The sequence below is a fragment of the Schistocerca americana genome, chromosome 5 (assembly GCF_021461395.2).
Source record: "Schistocerca americana isolate TAMUIC-IGC-003095 chromosome 5, iqSchAmer2.1, whole genome shotgun sequence".
NCBI classification, from domain to species: domain Eukaryota; kingdom Metazoa; phylum Arthropoda; class Insecta; order Orthoptera; family Acrididae; genus Schistocerca; species Schistocerca americana.
In genome coordinates, this window is record NC_060123.1 from 672,582,825 (window position 1) to 672,603,596 (window position 20,772).

At 39.7% G+C, this 20,772-nt stretch overlaps 1 protein-coding gene across 1 annotated transcript in view; it reads left to right on the forward strand.

Moving 5' to 3' along the window:
• LOC124616091 (CCR4-NOT transcription complex subunit 11) overlaps positions 1-20,772 on the forward strand; it is a 103,987-nt gene that overhangs the window by 19,517 nt on the left and 63,698 nt on the right. The window contains exons 6-7 of the mRNA XM_047144343.1: positions 2,949-3,081; positions 3,339-3,548. Of these exons, the coding sequence (XP_047000299.1) occupies positions 2,949-3,081; positions 3,339-3,548 (343 nt within the window). The remainder of the gene's footprint in view (positions 1-2,948; positions 3,082-3,338; positions 3,549-20,772) is intronic.

The following is a 20,772-nucleotide window of genomic DNA, read 5'->3' on the forward strand; positions in this document are numbered from 1 at the left end:
AACCCTGTCTCACTCCTTTCCCAACCACTGCTTCCCTTTCATGTCCCTCGACTCTTATAACTGCCATCTGGTTTCTGTACAAATTGTAAATAGCCTTTCGCTCCCTGCATTTTACCTCTGCCACCTTTAGAATTTGAAAGAGAGTATTCCAGTCAACATTGTCAAAAGCTTTCTCTAAGTCTACAAATGCTAGAAACGTAGGTTTGCCTTTTCTTAATCTTTCTTCTAAGATAAGTCGTAAGGTTAGTATTGCCTCACGTGTTCCAACATTTCTACGGAATCCAAACTGATCCTCCCCGAGGTCCGCTTCTACCAGTTTTTCCATTCGTCTGTAAAGAATTCGCGTTAGTATTTTGCAGCTGTGACTTATTAAACTGATAGTTCTGTAATTTTCACATCTGTCAACACCTGCTTTCTTTGGGATTGGAATTATTATATTCTTCTTGAAGTCTGAGGGTATTTCGCCTCTCTCATACATCTTGCTCACCAGATGGTAGAGTTTTGTCATGACTGGCTCTCCCAAGGCCATCAGTAGTTCTAATTGAATGTTGTCTACTCTCGGGCCCTTGTTTCGGCTCAGGTCTTTCAGTGCTCTGTCAAACTCTTCACGCAGTATCTTATCTCCCATTTCATCTTCATCTACATCCTCTTCCATTTCCATAATATTGTCCTCAAGTACATCGCCCTTGTATAAACCCTCTATATACTCCTTCCACCTTTCTGCCTTCCTTTCATTGCTTAGAACTGGGTTGCCATCTGAGCTCTTGATATTCATACAAGTGGTTCTCTTCTCTCCAAAGGCCTCTTTAATTTTCCTGTCGGCAGTATCTATCTTACCCCTAGTGAGACAAGCCTCTACATCCTTACATTTGTACTCTAGCCATCCCTGCTTAGCCATTTTGCACTTCCTGTCAATCTCATTTTTGAGACGTTTGTATTCCTTTTTGCCTACTTCATTTACTGCATTTTTATATTTTCTCCTTTAATCAATTAAATTCAATAGTTCTTCTGTTACCCAAGGATTTCTATTAGCCCTCGTCTTTTTACCTACTTGATCCTCTGCTGCCTTCACTACTTCATCCCTCAGAGCTACCCATTCTTCTTCTACTGTATTTCTTTCCCCCATTCCTGTCAATTGTTCCCTTATGCTCTCCCTGAAACTCTCTACAACCTCTGGTTCTTTCAGTTTATCCAAGTCCCATCTCCTTAAATGCCCGCCTTTTTCCAGTTTCTTCAGTTTCAATCTGCAGTTCATAACCAATAGATTGTGGTCAGAATCCACATCTGCCCCTGCAAATGTCTTACAATTTAAAACCTGGTTCCTAAATCTCTGTCTTACCATTATGCAATCTATCTGATACCTTTTAGTATCTCGAGGATTCTTCCAGGTATACAACCTTCTTTCATGATTCTTGAACGAAGTGTTAGCTATTATTAAGTTATGCTCTGTGCAAAATTCTACAAGACAGCTTCCTCTTTCATTTCTTCCCCCCAATCCATATTCACCTACTATGTTTCCTTCTCTCCCTTTTCCTACTGACGAATTCCAGTCACCCATGACTATTAAATTTTCGTCTCCCTTCACTACCTGAATAATTTCTTTTATCTCGTCATACATTTCATCAATTTCTTCATCATCTGCAGAGCTAGTTGGCATATAAACTTGTACTACGTACAAGAATGAAAAAGGAAAAACAAGATAAAAGACAAGGATCAAAGTGTGTAGATTAAATGGTGGAAATAAAAGAAAGTTTCAATGGAGGGGGAGGGGGGGGAGAGTTAAAATTCAGGGTGAAAGGATATTAATTATAAGATTCACTGATGTCGTTGCCATCCTCGAAGGCGAAGAAGAATTACAGGATTTGTTGAATGCAGTGAACAGCCTAATGAGACAGAAGATGGATTCAGAGTGAACTTAAGAAAGATGACAGAAATGATCATGAAGTAGACAAAGTTAAGGAACCGTGTAAACAGAAGACTAGCACAGGCAAGAAGGACATTTCCAGCCAAGAGAAGTCTAGGCTGTAATTTAAAGAAGAAATTTCTGAGAATGTAAGTTTTCAGCGCAACATTGTATGGTAGTGAAACATGGACTAGGGGAAATCTGGAACAGAAAAGAATCGAAGCATTTGAGATATGATGCTCCAGAAGAATATGGAGAATTGGGTGGACTGATAAGGAATAAGATGGTTCTTTGCATAAGCAAAGAAAGCAACGTACTTCTATGGAAAACACTGACAACAGGAAGGGACAGGGTGTTAGTACATATGTTAGATATCAGGGAATAACTTCCACGATACTAGAAGGAGCTGTAGAGGGCAAAAACTGTAGAGGAAGACAGAGACTGGAATACATACAACAAATAATTGAGGATATAAGTTGCAAGTGCTACACTGAGACAAAGAGGTTGGGATGGGAGAGGAATTCATGGGGGTGCTTCTAACCAGCCAGAAGACAGAGTGAGGAAGAGGGAATAGAGGGGGGGGGGGGGGGGGGGAGGAAGAGAGAGAGAGAGAGAGAGAGAGAGAGAGAGAGAGAGAGAGAGAGAGAGAGAGAGCGAGCTTCATTCTCAACTTGCAATGTAGAGCTTCATTCTCAACTTGCAATGTAGTTGTTGTAGTCCTGTCTGTTTAATCCTAACTGTACATTCATCTGATTTCCTTACATTTTCCCTTCAGACATCATCCCCCTTCTCCAGCATGTTTCAGGTTTCTTCTGTTGGTACCTCATTTCTTTCATATTAGCTTTCTATTTGGGAAACTGACGGTATTTAACAAGGTCTCATATTATTCTACATTTTTCTTGTGATGTTAAGATGTTGCCGTTTAAATTTGGAATACCTGTATTGTTATTCATCTTCTCTGTTTATCTAACTAAATAAAAATGAACTGTTCATACTAACTCTATCTAGAAGTGCTGGTTCTTTTAAAGTTATTATTTATTTTCAGTATGTATTCTGAGCAGAACATTGCAAAAAAGACAGCTGAAGCTCTCTTAACAGGCAACAATCCAGTTGTTGATCAATACTACAAGCCAGAATTTCTTCGTTTAGCACCACCATTGCATAGTTGTGAAGATGAGGTGAGAATTTTTTTTGGTGATACTGAGGACATGTTGTTTTTAATATGACAGCCCTTTAATGATGTTCTGATATTCCATGAAGAATATTGTAATGTTTAGGAATATTTTCTACTTTTTTGACTGTTGAGTACTCATTTCCTACTGCATTGAAACATTTCTTTACTGGATAATTCTGCTGCTGTATCTCATCTTCTATTTGTTCCTTACATAAATTTAACACTACTATTATCATTAATTTTCTTATGAACTGCTTCCAGCTGGTGTGGCTAAATGTTACTGGTGTTTCGGAGCTTAAAGCAGCATATGATGTCACAATGTGTGTGTCAAACAGTGAAGGAGTAGAGGCAAAGCGTCTAATGGCAAAAGCATTCAAGGGCGCTTTAACGTTACAACAGCAGCAACATTTACTGACTGAACTAGATAATGATCCAAAACTTGTATACCATATAGGACTTACACCGAGTAAGGTAGGTTTCTTTTTTGTTTGTTTCCTGAATAAAAATTAGTTTCTTTTCTTGCCTTAATGGTACTATTGGCATTGCTTCCATTTACCTTATAACTGAACAGCTACAGAATGCCCATTATTTATTTCCATAGTTCCATTAATTGTTTTCCAATGTAGGCCAGCTATACTTTAAAAGCTTTTCCTCTGATTGGCTTAATGTATGTTGCTTACTGCTTTGCACTACTTTCATTTTTTAAACACGACATGTGGCGCTGCTTAGAATACCTTTAAGGTTTTCTGTGTCTGGCATAATGGTTTGTCAACTAACAGTGTACCACTCCAGTGACATATGAATGGTTTAAAAGTCAGGAATGGAAAGGGAAACACAAGGTAAGAGAGCTAACATATATTTGTGCCACAAACTATTTTGTAAAGTGACAGTAAAAAATCCTATAAGATTCCAAATAGTGTTAATTAGTTTAATGTCTGTATTACCATTAAAATAATAAGTTGTGAATCAACAAATAATAATATAAAACACTACTAAAAATCACACAAGTGTAGGTAATACAGATGTGAGATACAAAGATATTCTCAGTGCAGACAACAATGATTCAGCAAATCTGGCTATGCAAAACTCAGTGCATTCTCAAAAAGGACGACCAAGCACAGTACGAATGATATCACTGAGTGAACACAAAAATAAATTTGTCCGTTTTAGTATTTTAACACTCCCACAAAATGGGGACTCAAATATACAATTCTGTTTGGAACTCTTCCCTTCCCCATTTTTTTAGCCGACAGTAAGATGTCATTCATTGAGAATTCTTTGAACATCCTGTATGCTTCAGATTTTCAATCTCTTTCATTTGGTCTTAAATGTCACCTTTTGCATTGGCTTCATTAGGATGTCAGCTTGTTGATCATAGGATGGAACATATTTCAGTATAAAGTCATGCTATTTGTACTAGTGATATGCAAAATAAGGCACATCAATGTGCACTTCGTTTTTAGTAAGATTTCCTTTTCTCAAGTTTCAGTATTCAATTATTTCAAATAATGTTTAAATAATGTGTAGTTGATGCACCGAGTAGTTGATGGGCACATTAACAAGACTGAAAACAGTGCTAAGTGTTCAGATGAGGACTAGACTGGGAAGAAACAGTGGATTGTGAAGAGGTGGTTATGAATGTAGAGTGATGTGGGGAACATGGTATCAGAGGTGAAGATGGGTGTGGAAGAGGGGCTAACAGAGGTGGTGGTCAAAAGAATATTGGGATTGAAGCATGTGTTGTTGGACCGAAGTCCCATCTATGTAGTTTAAAGAAGCAGGTATTGGGAGAGGAGGATAGAGAGGACGTATATTGTGAAGCAGTCATTGAAATTGGGTGCATTGTGCTGAGCAATGTGTTCTGCCTCTGGGTGATCAGTTCTGGTCCGGGGCACAGTTTGGCAGTGGTAGTTCATTCCTGTGAATAGCTGGTTGGTGTTTACGTCCACATAAAAAGATGGGCGACAGTGATAGCAGAAGTCGTATCTGCTATGCCTACTTTCATAAGTGGCTCTTCTCCCAATCAGATATGCCTGAAATAGGGTATGATGAATGGATGCATCGTAATGCCCTATCCACAATTATTCGCACCCATGCCAAAGTGGTCGTCCTCTCCACATCCAGTCTACAAAATATCCTGGTCCATCCTTATACTACACCTTCTCCCAACTCAAGCCAGACGGATCATATGCAATTGGAAGACCTAGGTACAAGACATGTCTTATGCACCCATTCTGCACATCCTATTCCAGTCTGGTCACAAGAGTTTCCTATTGTATCAGAGGCAGGACCACTTATGAAACAAGTCATATCATACACCAGCTCTGCTGTAAATTTGCAGACACAGTTATGTGAATACGGGCATCAACCAGTTGTCCACTCAAGCGAATGTCCCCTGCAAACCGCAGCTGAGAACAGTGTTGCCCATTCAGTGGCAGAATGTGCTTACGAGCACAATGTGGGTAACTTCAAGACTTGCTTCAGAAACTGTGCCACCTAGGTCCTCCTCCCCCCCCCCCCCCCCACGCCCAATTACCAGCCTCCCTGATTTACATAGTTGGGAATCATCCTAAAGCTGTATCTACACCAGCCACACCTGCAAAACCAAGCAAGAGGTTTGATGCAGGATGGTTAATGTAGATATCAAACTGAGCTACTCTGCGCAACAATGAACGGATTCTGCACAATGTTGGTGCATCAAAGGGGATGGTTTATTCATGCAAAGCTCTATTTAGATAGTGTTCTTCCCCCCTTTTTATTGAGAAGCTTGTGTGTGTGTGTGTGTGTGTGTGTGTGTGTGTGTGTGTGTGTGTGTGTGTTAAAGAACAGACTCTTCAGCCCCACAATCCTGGTGGCCTCCACTAGCCCCTGTCATACCCTCACCTCCACCTCTGATCGCATGTTTCCATGTCATTCATTCTACACTCGTGCTTTACACCCCTGTTGGTATCTGTTGACTGTCTCCCAGCCCCCCCCCCCTCCCCCCGCCACCCCCACCCCCCTTGTAGTCCATTCTTGTGCTTCATTATGTGCTAGATGCAACATCCCCTGCAGTGGCATATTCTTACCCTGAGCACTTGTTGCCTCTCTCTCCCAGCAGTAAGACACTCTGCTGTCTAACTTCCACCCCCCCTTCCCCCACCTCCCATCTCATACGACAAACCACCCACAGCTTGTCTGTAAGCTACATCTTACAAGTTTCATTTCATGTTGAATTTGGTGCAAATCAGCACACATCTGAAGGTGATCTGCCGTTACTGCTACGGGGTTAATATCCTCCACGGTGAAATGAAGTGTAATCTTCTCAACGTAGCTCTCTTGATACAGGAAAGCAAAACAGTATGCAAATTGTTCTGCCTGCAGGCCCATGAAGGTACTCGGTTATTTTAATCCGATATCAGATTCTCTCCATACTTCACTGAGTAGGAGGTCAGTTACACCAAAATATTTAGCAGCTATCAGACTGCCATCAATAACTACATCAGAATTAATTAATTATTTGTGCCCCAGTTAGGGAACATACATTGGTCTGCACTTGTTGTATGAAATCCAATTTTGCATGAAATTGGCAAGTGACACTTCTTTGCTGTATGTCTTTGGTTCATGTCTATGTCCCACACAAATTACATCCTCTAATGACAGGTCATTCTGAATTCAGTTTTTCCATTTTCTTCAGTGCCCTAAAAAAATGATTTTATGTAGAACTGATTGCTGTTGGGATTGAAGTATGTGATGCTGCATTTTCTACTTGGATCTCGAAAATTGACAATCCATGCGCTGTGCAGTTGGCTTCATTTTTTCCATTGGAGAAATTCTTTTCATCCTAGTAACATATGAGAATTTTATGTATATACACAAATAGTAATTCCCACATCTTCTCAAAAGACAACCTTACCGTATCAGACAATGGTGCAAGGTTATGAAGTAGTAATAATGTCTATTTTCAACAAGATAGCAGCATTATTGTTTCTAGAGAGTAGTCCATATCACAAGACAAGATTTTTGTAATTTTGTTACTTGGTGCCTCACAGATTCTTTGGGCACTGAAGAACAGTTTCATGCTCATCTTTTGTTTCCTTAGATGGTGGAATTCCAGTAGCTGTGCCTCTTTCTTTGTCTCTTACAGTTATCATGCCTTTATAGTTATATCATTACAATTTCCTGCTGTAATCCTTGTTATGCCACACAGAGTAAGACTTGCTGTAAATGTCACCCCTCAAGTAGTCACTGCTGATTGCTATGCTGTTTGCTTGCTAGGAGGAGCTTCGCATATTTTCACTTGATAGCTGGTGCTATATTCCTTTTAAAATTCTTAGAATACTCCAAGCCCTGTCCAATCAGGAGTCCTGTTGGCAGTTAATGTCACAAACTGTGAGGCAGAACCCTGATGCAAGCACGGCCCCACTATAGAGGAATTTAATCTCTCAGTACCCATTAATTACCAAAGGTGGATGCACAGTGGAGTAAAGAAAGTATTATTGTTGTAACTGATGCATTTCATATAGACTGAAAAACTCCCTGTTATTAGAAGAGACAACATCACCAAAGGACTTGCCACATTTCTTACACTGTGTGACAGTTTCAGCGGGCTAACTATCCATCCCCAATGCATGCTAGCCAACAGTCAGGTGTGCTGTAAAGCAGACTTATGACAAAATTTGCTCCGTGTGACCCGGACTTAAGTTCTACTATTATGCAACAAATTACTGTTGCTGGAGCTGCTGCTCCTGCAACTGTTGCAGCAGATGTTGGTGCTGCTAATGGTGATGCTATAGCTCCTACAGCTTCTGTTGAAGAGTTTCAGAATGTCCTTATCCATAGCACTGGATTTGTCTAGTTTACCGATCACCAAACTAATGTTGATGTTTAATGTGATATAAAATCACATAATCAGTGACAATCAAAATAATCAATCTAGCAAAGTCATCTAAAGTGGAGATGCTGAGTCACAGATAGGTGCAACAAAAAGACTATCACAAATAAAGCTTTCATCAAAAATAGATCACACACACACACACACACACACACACACACACACACACACACACACACACACAAGAACGCGTGCGCGCGCGCACAGGCACACGCAAACGCAACTCACACACACGTGTGTGAGCTGCGTTTGCGTGAGCGTGTGTGCCTGTCGTCTATTTTTGACAAAGGCCTTACAGGCTGGAAGCTTTATTTGTGACAGTCTTTTTGTTGTGCCCATCTGTGACTCAGCACCTCCTCTACATGGTGAGTGGCAACTTTCCTTTTCATAATATTGTTGCATTCCATCCTGCATTTTCCATTTGTTTGAAAGTCATCTACAGCTTGGCTGAAACAAGTTCAAATGGAGGTCCATGTGAGGCCATAACACAAAGCCAAGAATCACCAGTAAAAACTATGCATATACACTCACAAAAGGAAACAATAAGAATCAAAATCCGATAATGTAATCCTGTTTCAGATACACTATATGCACATGTGATCCAGTAGCTGGCAAAGAAACATTTAACAGAGTTTGAGCTCAGCAGTGTCAGCCGCCTTTACATTAGCTGTTGGTCACAGGTCTTGCCCAGGTGACTTCCATCCTGTGTCATTGTCTTGCCAGCAGTTCACTTTGTGCCTCTCATAGTGCCTTTCTTGGTAATGGCGCCAAATGTGGTGTCATTGTTGACTATATTAGGCTTAAACTCCGTGTAGTGAGGTGAGCATTGAGTGATTATTGTGGCTGGGACATAAAAATTGTCATGAAATACTGAAAGGTCTGCAGTAAATTGATGCATTTTGCAGGGACTGGCAGTGGAATCAAGCAGATTTAATTGAAACGTGTAAGAAAAAGATAGATTGCTACTCCCTGTAAAGAAGAGAGACTGAGTTGCACATAGACACAGCAGCAAAGTAGAACACCGTGTGGCACACCTTGTAGCTGAGCATAACATGCTTGAATCCAATTGCTGCTGGACCGCCTGTATCCTCCCCTCCATCACCAGTATTTCTGAACTGCGCAGATGGAAGTTATCCTTACAAATTATACCGACCTCAGCTTACGGTAACCTGTTGTCCCCATACACTCTATGCAATAGTTTCTGTCCCCCCTGTCCTATCGCCGGCCGCGGTGGTCTCGCGGTTCTAGGCGCGCAGTCCGGAACCGTGCGACTGCTACGGTCGCAGGTTCGAATCCTGCCTCGGGCATGGATGTGTGTGATGTCCTTAGGTTAGTTAGGTTTAAGTAGTTCTAAGTTCTAGGGGACTGATAACCACAGCAGTTGAGTCCCATAGTGCTCAGAGCCATTTTGAACCCTGTCCTATCACTTCCTCTCTGTTCTTATCCCCTCACCCTCTTTGTGTGCCACCCTCTGCCTACACACTCGTTCATTTTTCCCTTCCCCACTACTCTCTTGCCCTCTCCCCCCTCCTCCCCTCCCCCCCCCCCCCCCCCCCCCCCGCCCCCCCTACTCCTTCTGTTCTATGTGAAAGTTGCATTCTAGTCCGAGCTGCCAGAGATGGCGATCGTGTGTGTGTGTGTGTGTGTGTGTGTGTGTGTGTGTGTGTTTCCTCTTCTGACAAAGGCTTTGGACAAAAGCTTATGTGTAAGTGTCCTTTCGTTGTGCCTGTCTGCAATTCAGTGTGTCATCCAGCGAGAAGCAATCTATCTTTCCTGATATCCCAACATCAAGTTAAAATTGTGAAATTTAATATAATGCACATAAGCAGAGAGAAACACCCATTTTTATTTGTTTACGCAATTGGCAACTGATCACATGCAAGTCACACAAGCATTAAATAATGAGAAGTATGCATATGCATCAGTTGTAAGTGGTATGATGACAAAAAAATTGATGTAGCATTCAAAACCATCCTTCAACTGATTCCCGAATAACATCTCATGGTTGGGGTTCACAGTCATGTAGAATTTTCAAAATACCTTGTATTCACCATTGACTGTAGAAATTATTTATTTTGTGTATTGCAGTTTCAGCCTGAAGACCATTATTCATTATATACCACATGTGCATCAGGCCAAAATTGCAAAAAATGAAAATAAATCATTTCTCCAGTCATTGGACTTATGATGTCATTTAAAGAGATTCTTGAATATAGCACATCAGTCTGGGACCCATACCAGATACTATTAATTGAGGATACAGAGCAAGAAATGCGGCATTTTTCATTATTGGTTTATTTATTAAGGATGTAGTCATCATGTGGATGCTCATCCAACACACTGCCACTACACAATAGGCATTCTGCATCACAAACAGGTTAATTTTTAAAAAAATATCAGAATGTGAAAAATTCAGGAAGAGTCAAGCAACAAAGTGTTTCCTTGCATATCATGAAACATCAAAGATTTTAGAAGCAATATGGGGATTTAGTGAAAATCATTCTTTCTGCATGCTACTACTGCCATGAACAGGTAAGGCTTCTAATTGCAGTTGCCAACTTGAAAAGTTATGACAGAACCTATGGGTGAGCTCACTGTAACTAAATTGAGACCTCTTACAAAATTTATTCAGTCTATAATAATTCTTAAAAATAAATTTCCTCAACATATTGTAAAGTAGGAATCTAGAGGAGAAATGCAAAGCCATAAAAACACGCAGATGCCAACTATCCTGTGAAAGCCCACTTAGTGTTTCAAGAACTGGTAATAAGTGAGGAATATATGAATATACTATGTTATTCTGCATATTGCTCCCATAGAGACAACAAAGATGAGATTATGCTAATTACAGTAGCCACAGAGGCAATATGCTATCATTCTTGTTGTAGTCCATACACCAATGGACCAGCCAGAGGCACTACTGTTTGGTGCAGTGAAAAACACCCTCAGCCATGCACTTCGCAGAGTGTGGATACAGATGTATGAAAGAGAGAGGCAGCTATGTAAACATAGAGTTCAAGTGGCAAGTAATTTCTAACCAGAGAGGAAGGCTGCAGTGTGGAAGGAATGTAGAAGAGCTATATAAATGAAAGATACTTGAAGACAGTAGTTTATACAAAGTTGATGAAAATGAGGTTGATGAAGTGGTACAGTGAAAATAATTTGACAGAGCCCTGAAAGATTAAGTTGAAATGAGGCACCCAGAGTAGATGATATTCTCTAAGAATTATTAAGATCCTTGAGGAGACCAACTGTTGCAAAAATGTTCCACCTGTATGTGCTATGTGATATATGTCTTAGTATGAATGTAGTAATCTCAAATCAAAGAACATAGGTGCTGAAAGATGTATTACCAAGGCATCAGCTTATTTACATTGTGGTTGCAAAGTATTAACAGGAATTATTTATGGAACGATGGAATGACCAGTAAAAGCTGACCTGGGGAAAGATAAGATTGGGTTCTAGAGAAATGTAAGAACATGCATTTCATTACTACCATGGGACTTACCGTAGAATATAGAGTGAAGGAAAACAAAACCATACTTATAGTATTTGTAGATTTAGAAAAAGCTTTTAACATTGGTGACTGGAATGCACTCATTGAAATTCTGAAGGTAGCAGGGGCAAAATACAGGGAGCAAAGTGTTACCTACAACTTGCTCAGAATCCAAACTGAAGTTGTAAAAGATGAAGGGTGTGAAAGGGCAGCAGTGGTTGAGAAGGAAGTGAGACAAAGTTGTAGTGTGTCCCCAGGGTTATTCAAACCAAATATTGAGTAAGCAGTAAAGGAAACCAAGGAGGAATTGGGAAAGAAATTATTAAAGTTCAGGGCGTAGAAATAAAAAATTGAGGTTTGTTGATGACAGTGTAATTCAGTGAGGGGCAGTAGCTGACTAGGAAAATCAGTTGAACAGAAAGGATTGCATCCTGATAAGACATTTATAATAAGCATCAGCAAAAGTAAAAAAAAAAAAAAGACTAAAGAAATTTAGTCAAATTAAATCAGGTGATGTTGAGAGAATTAGAGTTAGAGGGAACTAATTTAGGAAATTACGCACTAATGGTAATGGGTGAGTTTTGCTATTTGAACAAAAAATAACTGGCAGTGATGGAAGTAGAGGGAACATAAAATACAAAGTGACAATAAGTGTTCTTGGAAAAAAGAAATTTAACATTTTATATGTTTTAAGTCCCCCCATGAACCATGGACCTCGCTGTTGGTGGGGAGACTTGTGTGCCCCAGCGATACAGATAGCTGTACTGTAGGTGCAACCACAATGGAGGGGTATCTGTTGAGAGGCCAGACAAACATGAGTTTCCTGAAGAGGAGCAGCAGCCTTTTCAGTAGTTGCAGGGGCAACAGTCTGGATGACTGACTGATCTGGTCTTGTAACACTAACCAAAATGGCCTTGCTGTGCTGGTACTGCGAACGGCTGAAAGCAAGGGGAAACTACAGCCGTAATTTATCCCGAGGGCATGCAGCTTTACTGTCTGGTTAAATGATGATGGCGTCCTCTTGGGTAAAATATTCCAGAGGTAAAATAGACCCCCATTCGGATCTCCGGGCGGGGACTACTCAAGAGGACGTCATTACCAGGCGAAAGAAAACTGGTGTTCTACGGATCAGAGCGTGGAATGCAGATCCCTTAATCGGGGAGGTAGGTTAGAAAATTTAAAAAGGGAAATGGATAGGTTAAAGTTAGATATAGTGGGAATTAGTGTGGTTCAGTGGCAGGAGGAACAAGACTTTTGGTCAGGTGAGTACAGGGTTATAAATACAAAATCAAATAGGGGTAATGCAGGAGTAGGTTTAATAATGAATAAAAAGTAGGAGTGCGGGTAAGCTACTGCAAACAGCATAGTGAACACATTATTGTGGCCAAGATAGACACGAAGCCCACACATACTACAGTAGTACAAGTTTATATGCCAACTAGCTCTGCAGATGACAAAGAAATTGATAAAATGTATGATAAGATAAAAGAAATTATTCAGATAGTGAAGGGAGATGAAAATGTAATAGTCATGGGTGACTGGAATTCGATAGTAGGAAAAGGGAGAGAAGGAAACGTAGTAGGTAAATATGGATTGGGGGTAAGAAATGAAAGAGGATGCCACCTGGTAGAAGTTTGCACAGAGCATAACTTAATCATAGCTAACACTTCGTTCAAGAATCACGAAAGAAAGTTGTATACATGGAAGAATCCTGGAGATACTAGAAGGTATCAGATAGATTGTATAATGGCAAGACAGAGATTTAGGAACCAGATTTTAAATTGTAAGACATTTCCAGGGGCAGATCTGGACTCTGGCCACAATGTATTGCTTATGAACTGTAGATTAAAATGGAAGAAACAGCAACTGACTAAACCAGAGGTTGTACAGATTTTCAGGGAGAGCATAAGGGAACAATTAACAGGAATGGGGGAAATAAGTACAGTAGAAGAAGAATGGGTAGCTCTGGGGGATGAAGTAGTGAAGGCAGCAGAGGATCAAGTAGGTAAAAAGACGAGGGCTAGTAGAAATCCTTGGGCAACAGAAGAAATATTGAATTTAATATATGAAAAGAGAACATATAAAAATGCAGTAAATGAAGCAGGCAAAAAGGAATACAAACGTCTGAGAAATGAGATCGACAGTAAGTGCAAAACAGCTAAGCAGGCATGGCTAGAGGACAAATGTAAGGATGTAGAGGTGCAGATCACTCGGGGTGAGATAGATACTGGCTACAGGAGAATTAAAGAGACCTTTGGAGAGAAGAGAACCACTTGTATGAATATCAAGAGCTCAGATGGAAACCCAGTTCTAAGCAAAGAAGGGAAAGCAGAAAGGTGGAAGGAGTATATAGCAGGTCTATACAAGGGCGATGTATTTGAGGACTATTTTATGGAAATGGAAGACAATGTAGATGAAGATGAAGTGGGAGATATGATACTGTGTGAAGAGTTTGACAGAGCACTGAAAGACCTGAGTTGAAACAAGGCCCTGGGAGTAGACAACATTCCATTAGAACTACTGACAGCGTTAGGAGAGCCAGTCCCGACAAAACTCTACCATTTGGTGAGCAAGATGTATGAGACAGGTGAAATACCGTCAGATGTCAAGAAGAATATAATAATTCCAATCCCAAAGAAAGCAGGTGGTGACAGATGTGAAAATTACTGAACTGTCAGCTTAATATGTCACAGCTGCAAAATGCTAATGCGAATTCTTTACAGACAAATGGAAAAACTGGTAGAAGCGGACCTCGGGGATGATCAGTTTGGATTCCGTAGAAATATTGGAACATGTGAGGCAATACTGACCCTAAGACTTATCTTAGAAAATAGATTAAGGAAAGGCAAACCTACATTTCTATCATTTGTAGACTTAGAGAAAGCTTTTGACAATGTTGACTGGAATACTCTCTTTCAAATTCTGAAGGTGGCAGGAGGAAAATACAGGGAGCGAAGGGCTATTTACAATTTGTACAGAAACCAGATGGCAGCTATAAGAGTCGAGGGACATGAAAGGGAAGCAGTGGTTGGGAGGAGAGTGAGACATGGTTGTAGCCTCTTCCTCGATGTTATTCAATTTGTATATTGAGCAAGCAGTAAAGGAAACAAAAGAAAAATTCGGAGTAGGTATTAAAATTCATGGGGAAGAAATAAAAACTTTGAGGTTTGCCGATGACATTGTAATTCTGTCAGAGAAAGCAAAGGACTTGGAAGAGCAGTTGAATGGAATGGACAGTGTCTTGAAAGGAGGATATAAGATGAACAACAACAAAAGCAAAACGAGGATAATGGAATGCAGTCGAATTAAGTCGGGTGATGCTGAGGGAATTACATTAGGAGGAGTTTTGCTATTTGGGGCGCAAAATAACTGATGATGGTCGAAGTAGAGAGGATATAAAATGTAGACTGGCAATGGCAAGGAAAGCGTTTCTGAAGAAGAGAAATTTGTTAACATCGAGTATAGATTTAAGTGTCAGGAAGTCTTTTCTGAAAGTATTTGAATGGAGTATAGCCATGTATGGAAGTGAAACGTGGACGAAAAATAGTTTGTACAAGTAGAGAATAGAAGCTTTCAAAATGTGGTGCTACAGAAGAATGCTGAAGATTAGATGGTAGATCACATAACTAATGAGGAGGTATTGAATAGAATTGGGGAGAAGAGGAGTTTGTCGCACAATTTGACTAGAAGAAGGGATCAGTTGGTAGGACGTGTTCTGAGGCGTCAAGGGATTACCAATTTAGTATTGGAGGGAAGTGTGGATGGTAAAAATTGTAGAGGGAGGCCAAGAGATGAATACACAAGCAGATTCAGAAGGATGTAGGTTGCAGTAGGTACTGGGAGATGAAGAAGCTTGGACAGGATAGAGTAGCATGGAGAGCTGCATCAAACCAGTCTCAGGACTGAAGACCACAACAACGTTTTAAGTCTGAGAAAACCTTTCATGTAAATATTTTTTTAGAGTATAGCCTCACATGGAATTGTGGACAATATACAGTTCAGACAAGAGGAAACTAGAAGCTTTTAAAATTTGATGCTACAGGATAATGTGGAAGATTAGATGGGTATGATGGATAGATAAAATAACTTATGAAGAGATGTGGAATTTAATAGGGGAAAAAAGAACTGACAAAACGTGACTAAAGAAAGGGGTAGCTTAATAGGATACATCTTGAGGCATCAAGGATTAGTTAATCAGTAATGGAGGGAAGTGTTGGGAAAGAGTGGGGGAAGGTTAAACATTGTAGAGGGAGACTAAGACTTGACTACAGTAGGCATGCTCGAATGAATGTCGCTTGCAAAAGCTATGCAGAGGTGGTGATAATTGCACAGGAATAGCATCAAATCCATCTTCAGACTAAAGACCATAATAACATAATAAGAAAATTATAACCAACCAATTGTGGATTGTGTTGATAAGGGGGAGCCTACAGCCTCTAATAAATATGAAGTTAGGTTCAGTTTGAGTACACTGATCCATGATACCTCAACTATGTGCTGATTCTGAATAGAGTAAAAAGGTCACGCAAAGAGATAAAATGAAGTTTTTATGATGCTAATGGACATGGTTAGAAATATCATTTGTTGTATCTTGTTTTTATTTAAGCTAGGGAGAGAGAGAGAGAGAGAGAGGGAGGGGCGGGGGGGGGGGGGGGGGGGAGGGAAGGGAAAGGGGTGGGAGGGAGGGTGGGTGGGGGGGGGGGGGGGTGAGAGAGAGAGATGAAACTTCATATATTATGATTTAACCAAAATCTCTCATATCATTACATTAATGAGATATTTTATGTAATGGACAAGTTATATTTCTGAAAATTTTCTTATCATTCTATGATTCAAAGAAAGGTTTTATCATACATATTTCTTAAGTTCTTGGAACCACATTACCCTGATATGGCAGACAGCAACAAAGAACTCCATGTGCTAGGTTTTCACTCATATTTGGTGAACTATGCGCTATACATTTTGCGGGCTAGTCCTTAGTCTCTCTCATTTACCCTTCATTCCATGTTCTGTTGAGTGAAACTAACGTAGAGGTAGTTTGAAACAAAGGTTCAGGATTGTTTTCTCATCCTGAATTTTGTCTCCAGCAGAGATACATTTAAAATTGATGGTCAACCAGGAGTTGAATCCAAATTCTTTTTGTAATGCCTAATGAACACAGTCTTGTGTGGTTGTTACAGTTATTAGAAACCTGAGATTAATTTGGTCTCAGCTAGCTGTAGGTTATCTAGCTGAATATATTATTCTCAAAATCGTGCTGCGTAGTCAACAAGTTGAAGGAATGTGTCTGTTCATTTCAGTAACTTGTTTAAAGTGCTGATGTGGCAACTAAACACAAATTTAAACCTCCTTTTATCAATTGAAGATGGGATTGGAGCATCTGCAAGTTTTGGTATTCCATGAAGAAAAGGGCAGTGGAGAGTGTTGTTCTTGTGTGTTAACCTCGTAACATTTTTAACACGAATAATAAACTTTAAATTTTCCATACTTCCTACAGTGCGTTCCTGATCAAAATTTTTGTGAACTGTTATCCATATTTTTAATTATTTGCTAGTGTGTGTTACAAACATCATTTTAATCTTCATAGTCCATCTTTTTAAATGTACAGTTGCAAATATTATTATGTTCTTTTACGCTGTTAAACATTTAGTTATTGTTAAAAACTATTTTTAAAGCATAATAATGGCAGGATTCACCTATTTATAGCTTGATATTTGTCCATGAATTGAGGAATTTTATTGCTGCTCTTTTATGCTCTTTTTTTATACCTTTTATATCTATCATTGTATATAGTTATCAGTGTACTTTTGTTCAGGGCTGTATGCAATTGAATTACTGGACTAGTAAGAAATATTATGTTTTTTACTGTGTGGTTCATACATAGATGATAATGACTGAATGGTAGTGATAAACTCTTGACATAGTTCCCACAAAGTGCCGGAACCAGAAATGGTGCAAAAAGCGTAAGAGCAAGAAGAGAATGGGAATTGCTGTTGTTTTTTGTAGCATTTGCCTAGTTCAATGTGTAATATATACAAAATAATTAGATCTGTGTATAATAATAATTAGCTGTGTCTCTGGATTTTTTGCGTTTAATATTGCGTGGTTTCCTTGTTGCATACATTATAAGGATCAGGCTTGTGCACAATCTCAACTATCGTCATCCGTATAAACCAAAATGAATAAATATTAATTTGTCAGTAACACTGTTTATTTTTGCATTTTGCTACCATTATTCAGATGACATCATTTAGTCTGTCTGACCTCTTTAATTCATGTTACTTAATCTATTATGCCATTTTGTTTAGTGATGTTCCTTATTTAATTCTATTGGCCCCTGTTCTTATTCCACCTTGAAACAGTTGAGTAGATGGAGAAAATTATACTGTGTTTCAAGAAATCCACTACTGCTAGCAGTTCTATTTAAAATAATTTGTTGTGCCAAAATGAAGGTGGCCATGGGCTGCAAATTCTGCCACAGTCTTTTAATTTTCACCAAAAATTTTACTTCTGATAGGTCAATAAGCGTAAAAGTAGTTCAGAGTTTAAGTCTTAATCTTACAAAAACTGATTGTATGCAATTTCAAACAATTAATAATAACAATTTAGCACCAGACATTCATGGTCACACACAGAATGATACAGATTGTGTAAAATTCCTTGGGATCCAGTTAAATAACAATTTAAAATGGAGTCAACATATAAATAAATTTAACAAGCAGCACAGTTCAGCATATTTTACTATTAGAAATATCTCTTGCTGTGTTGATTGCATGACAAGAGTGTTGGTTTATTTTGCATTTTTTCAATACGTGTTGTCTTCAGGAATTATCTTCTGTAGTAGCCAGCTAAAGCAAGCAGTAAGAATATTGATAACATACAGCTTGCCGAACCCTAATTAATAATCTAGGAATGCTTGCATTCCCTAATACATTTACTCCCTAATGGTTTTTGTTGCTGATAAAAAAATGATTTTCAGCTGAACGGTTGATTTACGCAATTACAATAGAAGACAAAGTAATTTCCATATAGGTTTTTTGTTCTTGTCTACCATTCAGAACGGAGTTATGTAGTCTGGTGGGAAGATATTCAGCAAGCTCCTGTCTAATATAAAACGGGAAAGTAGGAATCCTTAACATTCCAGCACAAACTAAAAACATACTTCGTTAGCCAAAATATCTGAATATCTGTATTCAGGGATTGAGAAACTGTGTTTGCTACACAAAAGGTGTGTTCATGGTAGAACTGCATGACAATGAATAAGGTACTGGAAATTGTTCATAATATCTACAGATGGTGACAAATATTTTCTTCAGAAAATACTATTGAAATCAAGTAAATATTAAGCTACCAGTAGCATATAAATGGCAACTATCTAGTATAATTAAGAAGGCAGCCCCTTTTTCAAAGTAGTAGCTTTGTTTCCAGTTTACTTTATTAAATTTATCTGGCACAACCATGAATAGCACTAAGTAGTACGCAGTTAGGTTAGTGTTGATACAACATTCAGATTAAGTTTCTGTGACTTCCTTGATGTTTTTTTCTGTTTTCTCTCTCCCCTCACACACACACACACACACACACACATACACACACACACACACACATATACACACAAAGGGATCCAGTGATTTATAGTTAATATGTTCAAATACCTTAAAAAAAAAAAAAAACACACACACACACACACACACACACACACACACACACACACACACACACACACACACTGCATGCTACCTCATATTCAGAATTTCTTCTATGAATTTGATAGAGTTGTCAAGCAGGCATGATTTCAGTTAATTTCGTTATATGTTAAACAACAGAAAGTTGAGGATGGAGTAACAACAATATGAAAAGGACCAATTGCTACTCATGACAAAGAAGAGGCACTGAATCACAACATACACAATGAAAAAGACTGCTAAACATTTAAGTGTTTGGACTGGCCACAGTATCTGGCATCTGGGACCTGGCACGTAGGATCTGCCACCAGACTATGACTGTGTCTGACACAAGCAGAAATCTGCTTGGGGGTAAGGAGTCGGCAGGGGGCAAGAAGAGAGAAGGGTAGCAGGATAGGGGTGGGGGCATGTGCTGTGCTGCTTGTGGGAGTGTGCAGGGATGTGACGAGGACATGATGGGCTGTTAGGTGCAGAGTTGGGAAAGGTGAAGGAAAAGAGAGGAGAGAAGTAGAGAAGGGGGAAAGACTGATATGTGCATTGGTGGGTTAAGAGGCATGTGTAGTGCTGGAGTGGGAGTAGAGAAGAGGATAGTTAGGTGGAGGACAGGAATAGTGAAGGATGAGGCCAGGGGGGGTTACATGAATGAATGAAATGTTGGGAGAATTCCCACCTCCACATTTCAGAAAAGCTGGTGTTGGTAGGAAGAATCCAAATGGTGCAGGCTGTGAAGCAGTAATTGAAGTACATCGTGGTGGCCAGTATGTTTGTGAATGTTCTGTGGGTGGCAGAATACCATTGCAGGAGATGTGGAGAGGATGTTCCTTATTTCAGGGCACGACAATAGGTAGTCAAAACCCTGATGGAAAATGTGATTCTGTTTCTCCAGTCCTGATTAGTACTGAGTCATGAGAAGAATGCTTCTTTGTGGTCAGACAATGAGTACATGTGAGGTACCAGGTGACTGGAGGGGAAAGGTATGGGAGTTCTGTTTCTGGACAAGGCTGGGAGGGTAATTTCAGTCTGTGAAGGCCTCTGTGAGACCCTTGGCATATTTAGGAAAGATACCACAAGCTCTTGTTGCTGAGAATGGTGTTCTTGGTATGGAATGGGTGGCAGCTGCGCAAGTGGAGATATTTACTGGCGCTCTGTAGGTTTGATTTAGATGGAGGTACTGATATAGCCATTCTTGAGGTGGATGTCAACATCTAAGAAGGTGGCTTATTGGGTTGTAGAGGACCAAGGGAAGTGAATGGAGCGAAGATGTTGAGGCTCTGGAGGAATGTAGGTTGGGTGTCCAGATCATGAAGATGTCATCAGTGAAGCTGAAGCAACTGAGAGGTTTGAGATTTTGGGTAGTTAGGAAGGATTCATCTAGATGGTCTATGAATGGCATAGGATGATGTCATGTGGGCGCCCATCTCTGTACCATGGATTTGTTTGTAGACACTGCCTTCAAAGCCACAGTCTCACAAAAGTAGGAGTCCTTTCCGAAGACCTTACTCTTCACCCCACTTCGAAATCCATTAATGCTGGGTGTATTAAATATCTCTCCTTCTCGTAAGTGGAAACAGTTTTCTGCCCTTTGAGCCTATCAGTCAGACTCAATCCAATATCGAAACTTGCTTGACTCAGTTCACTCCT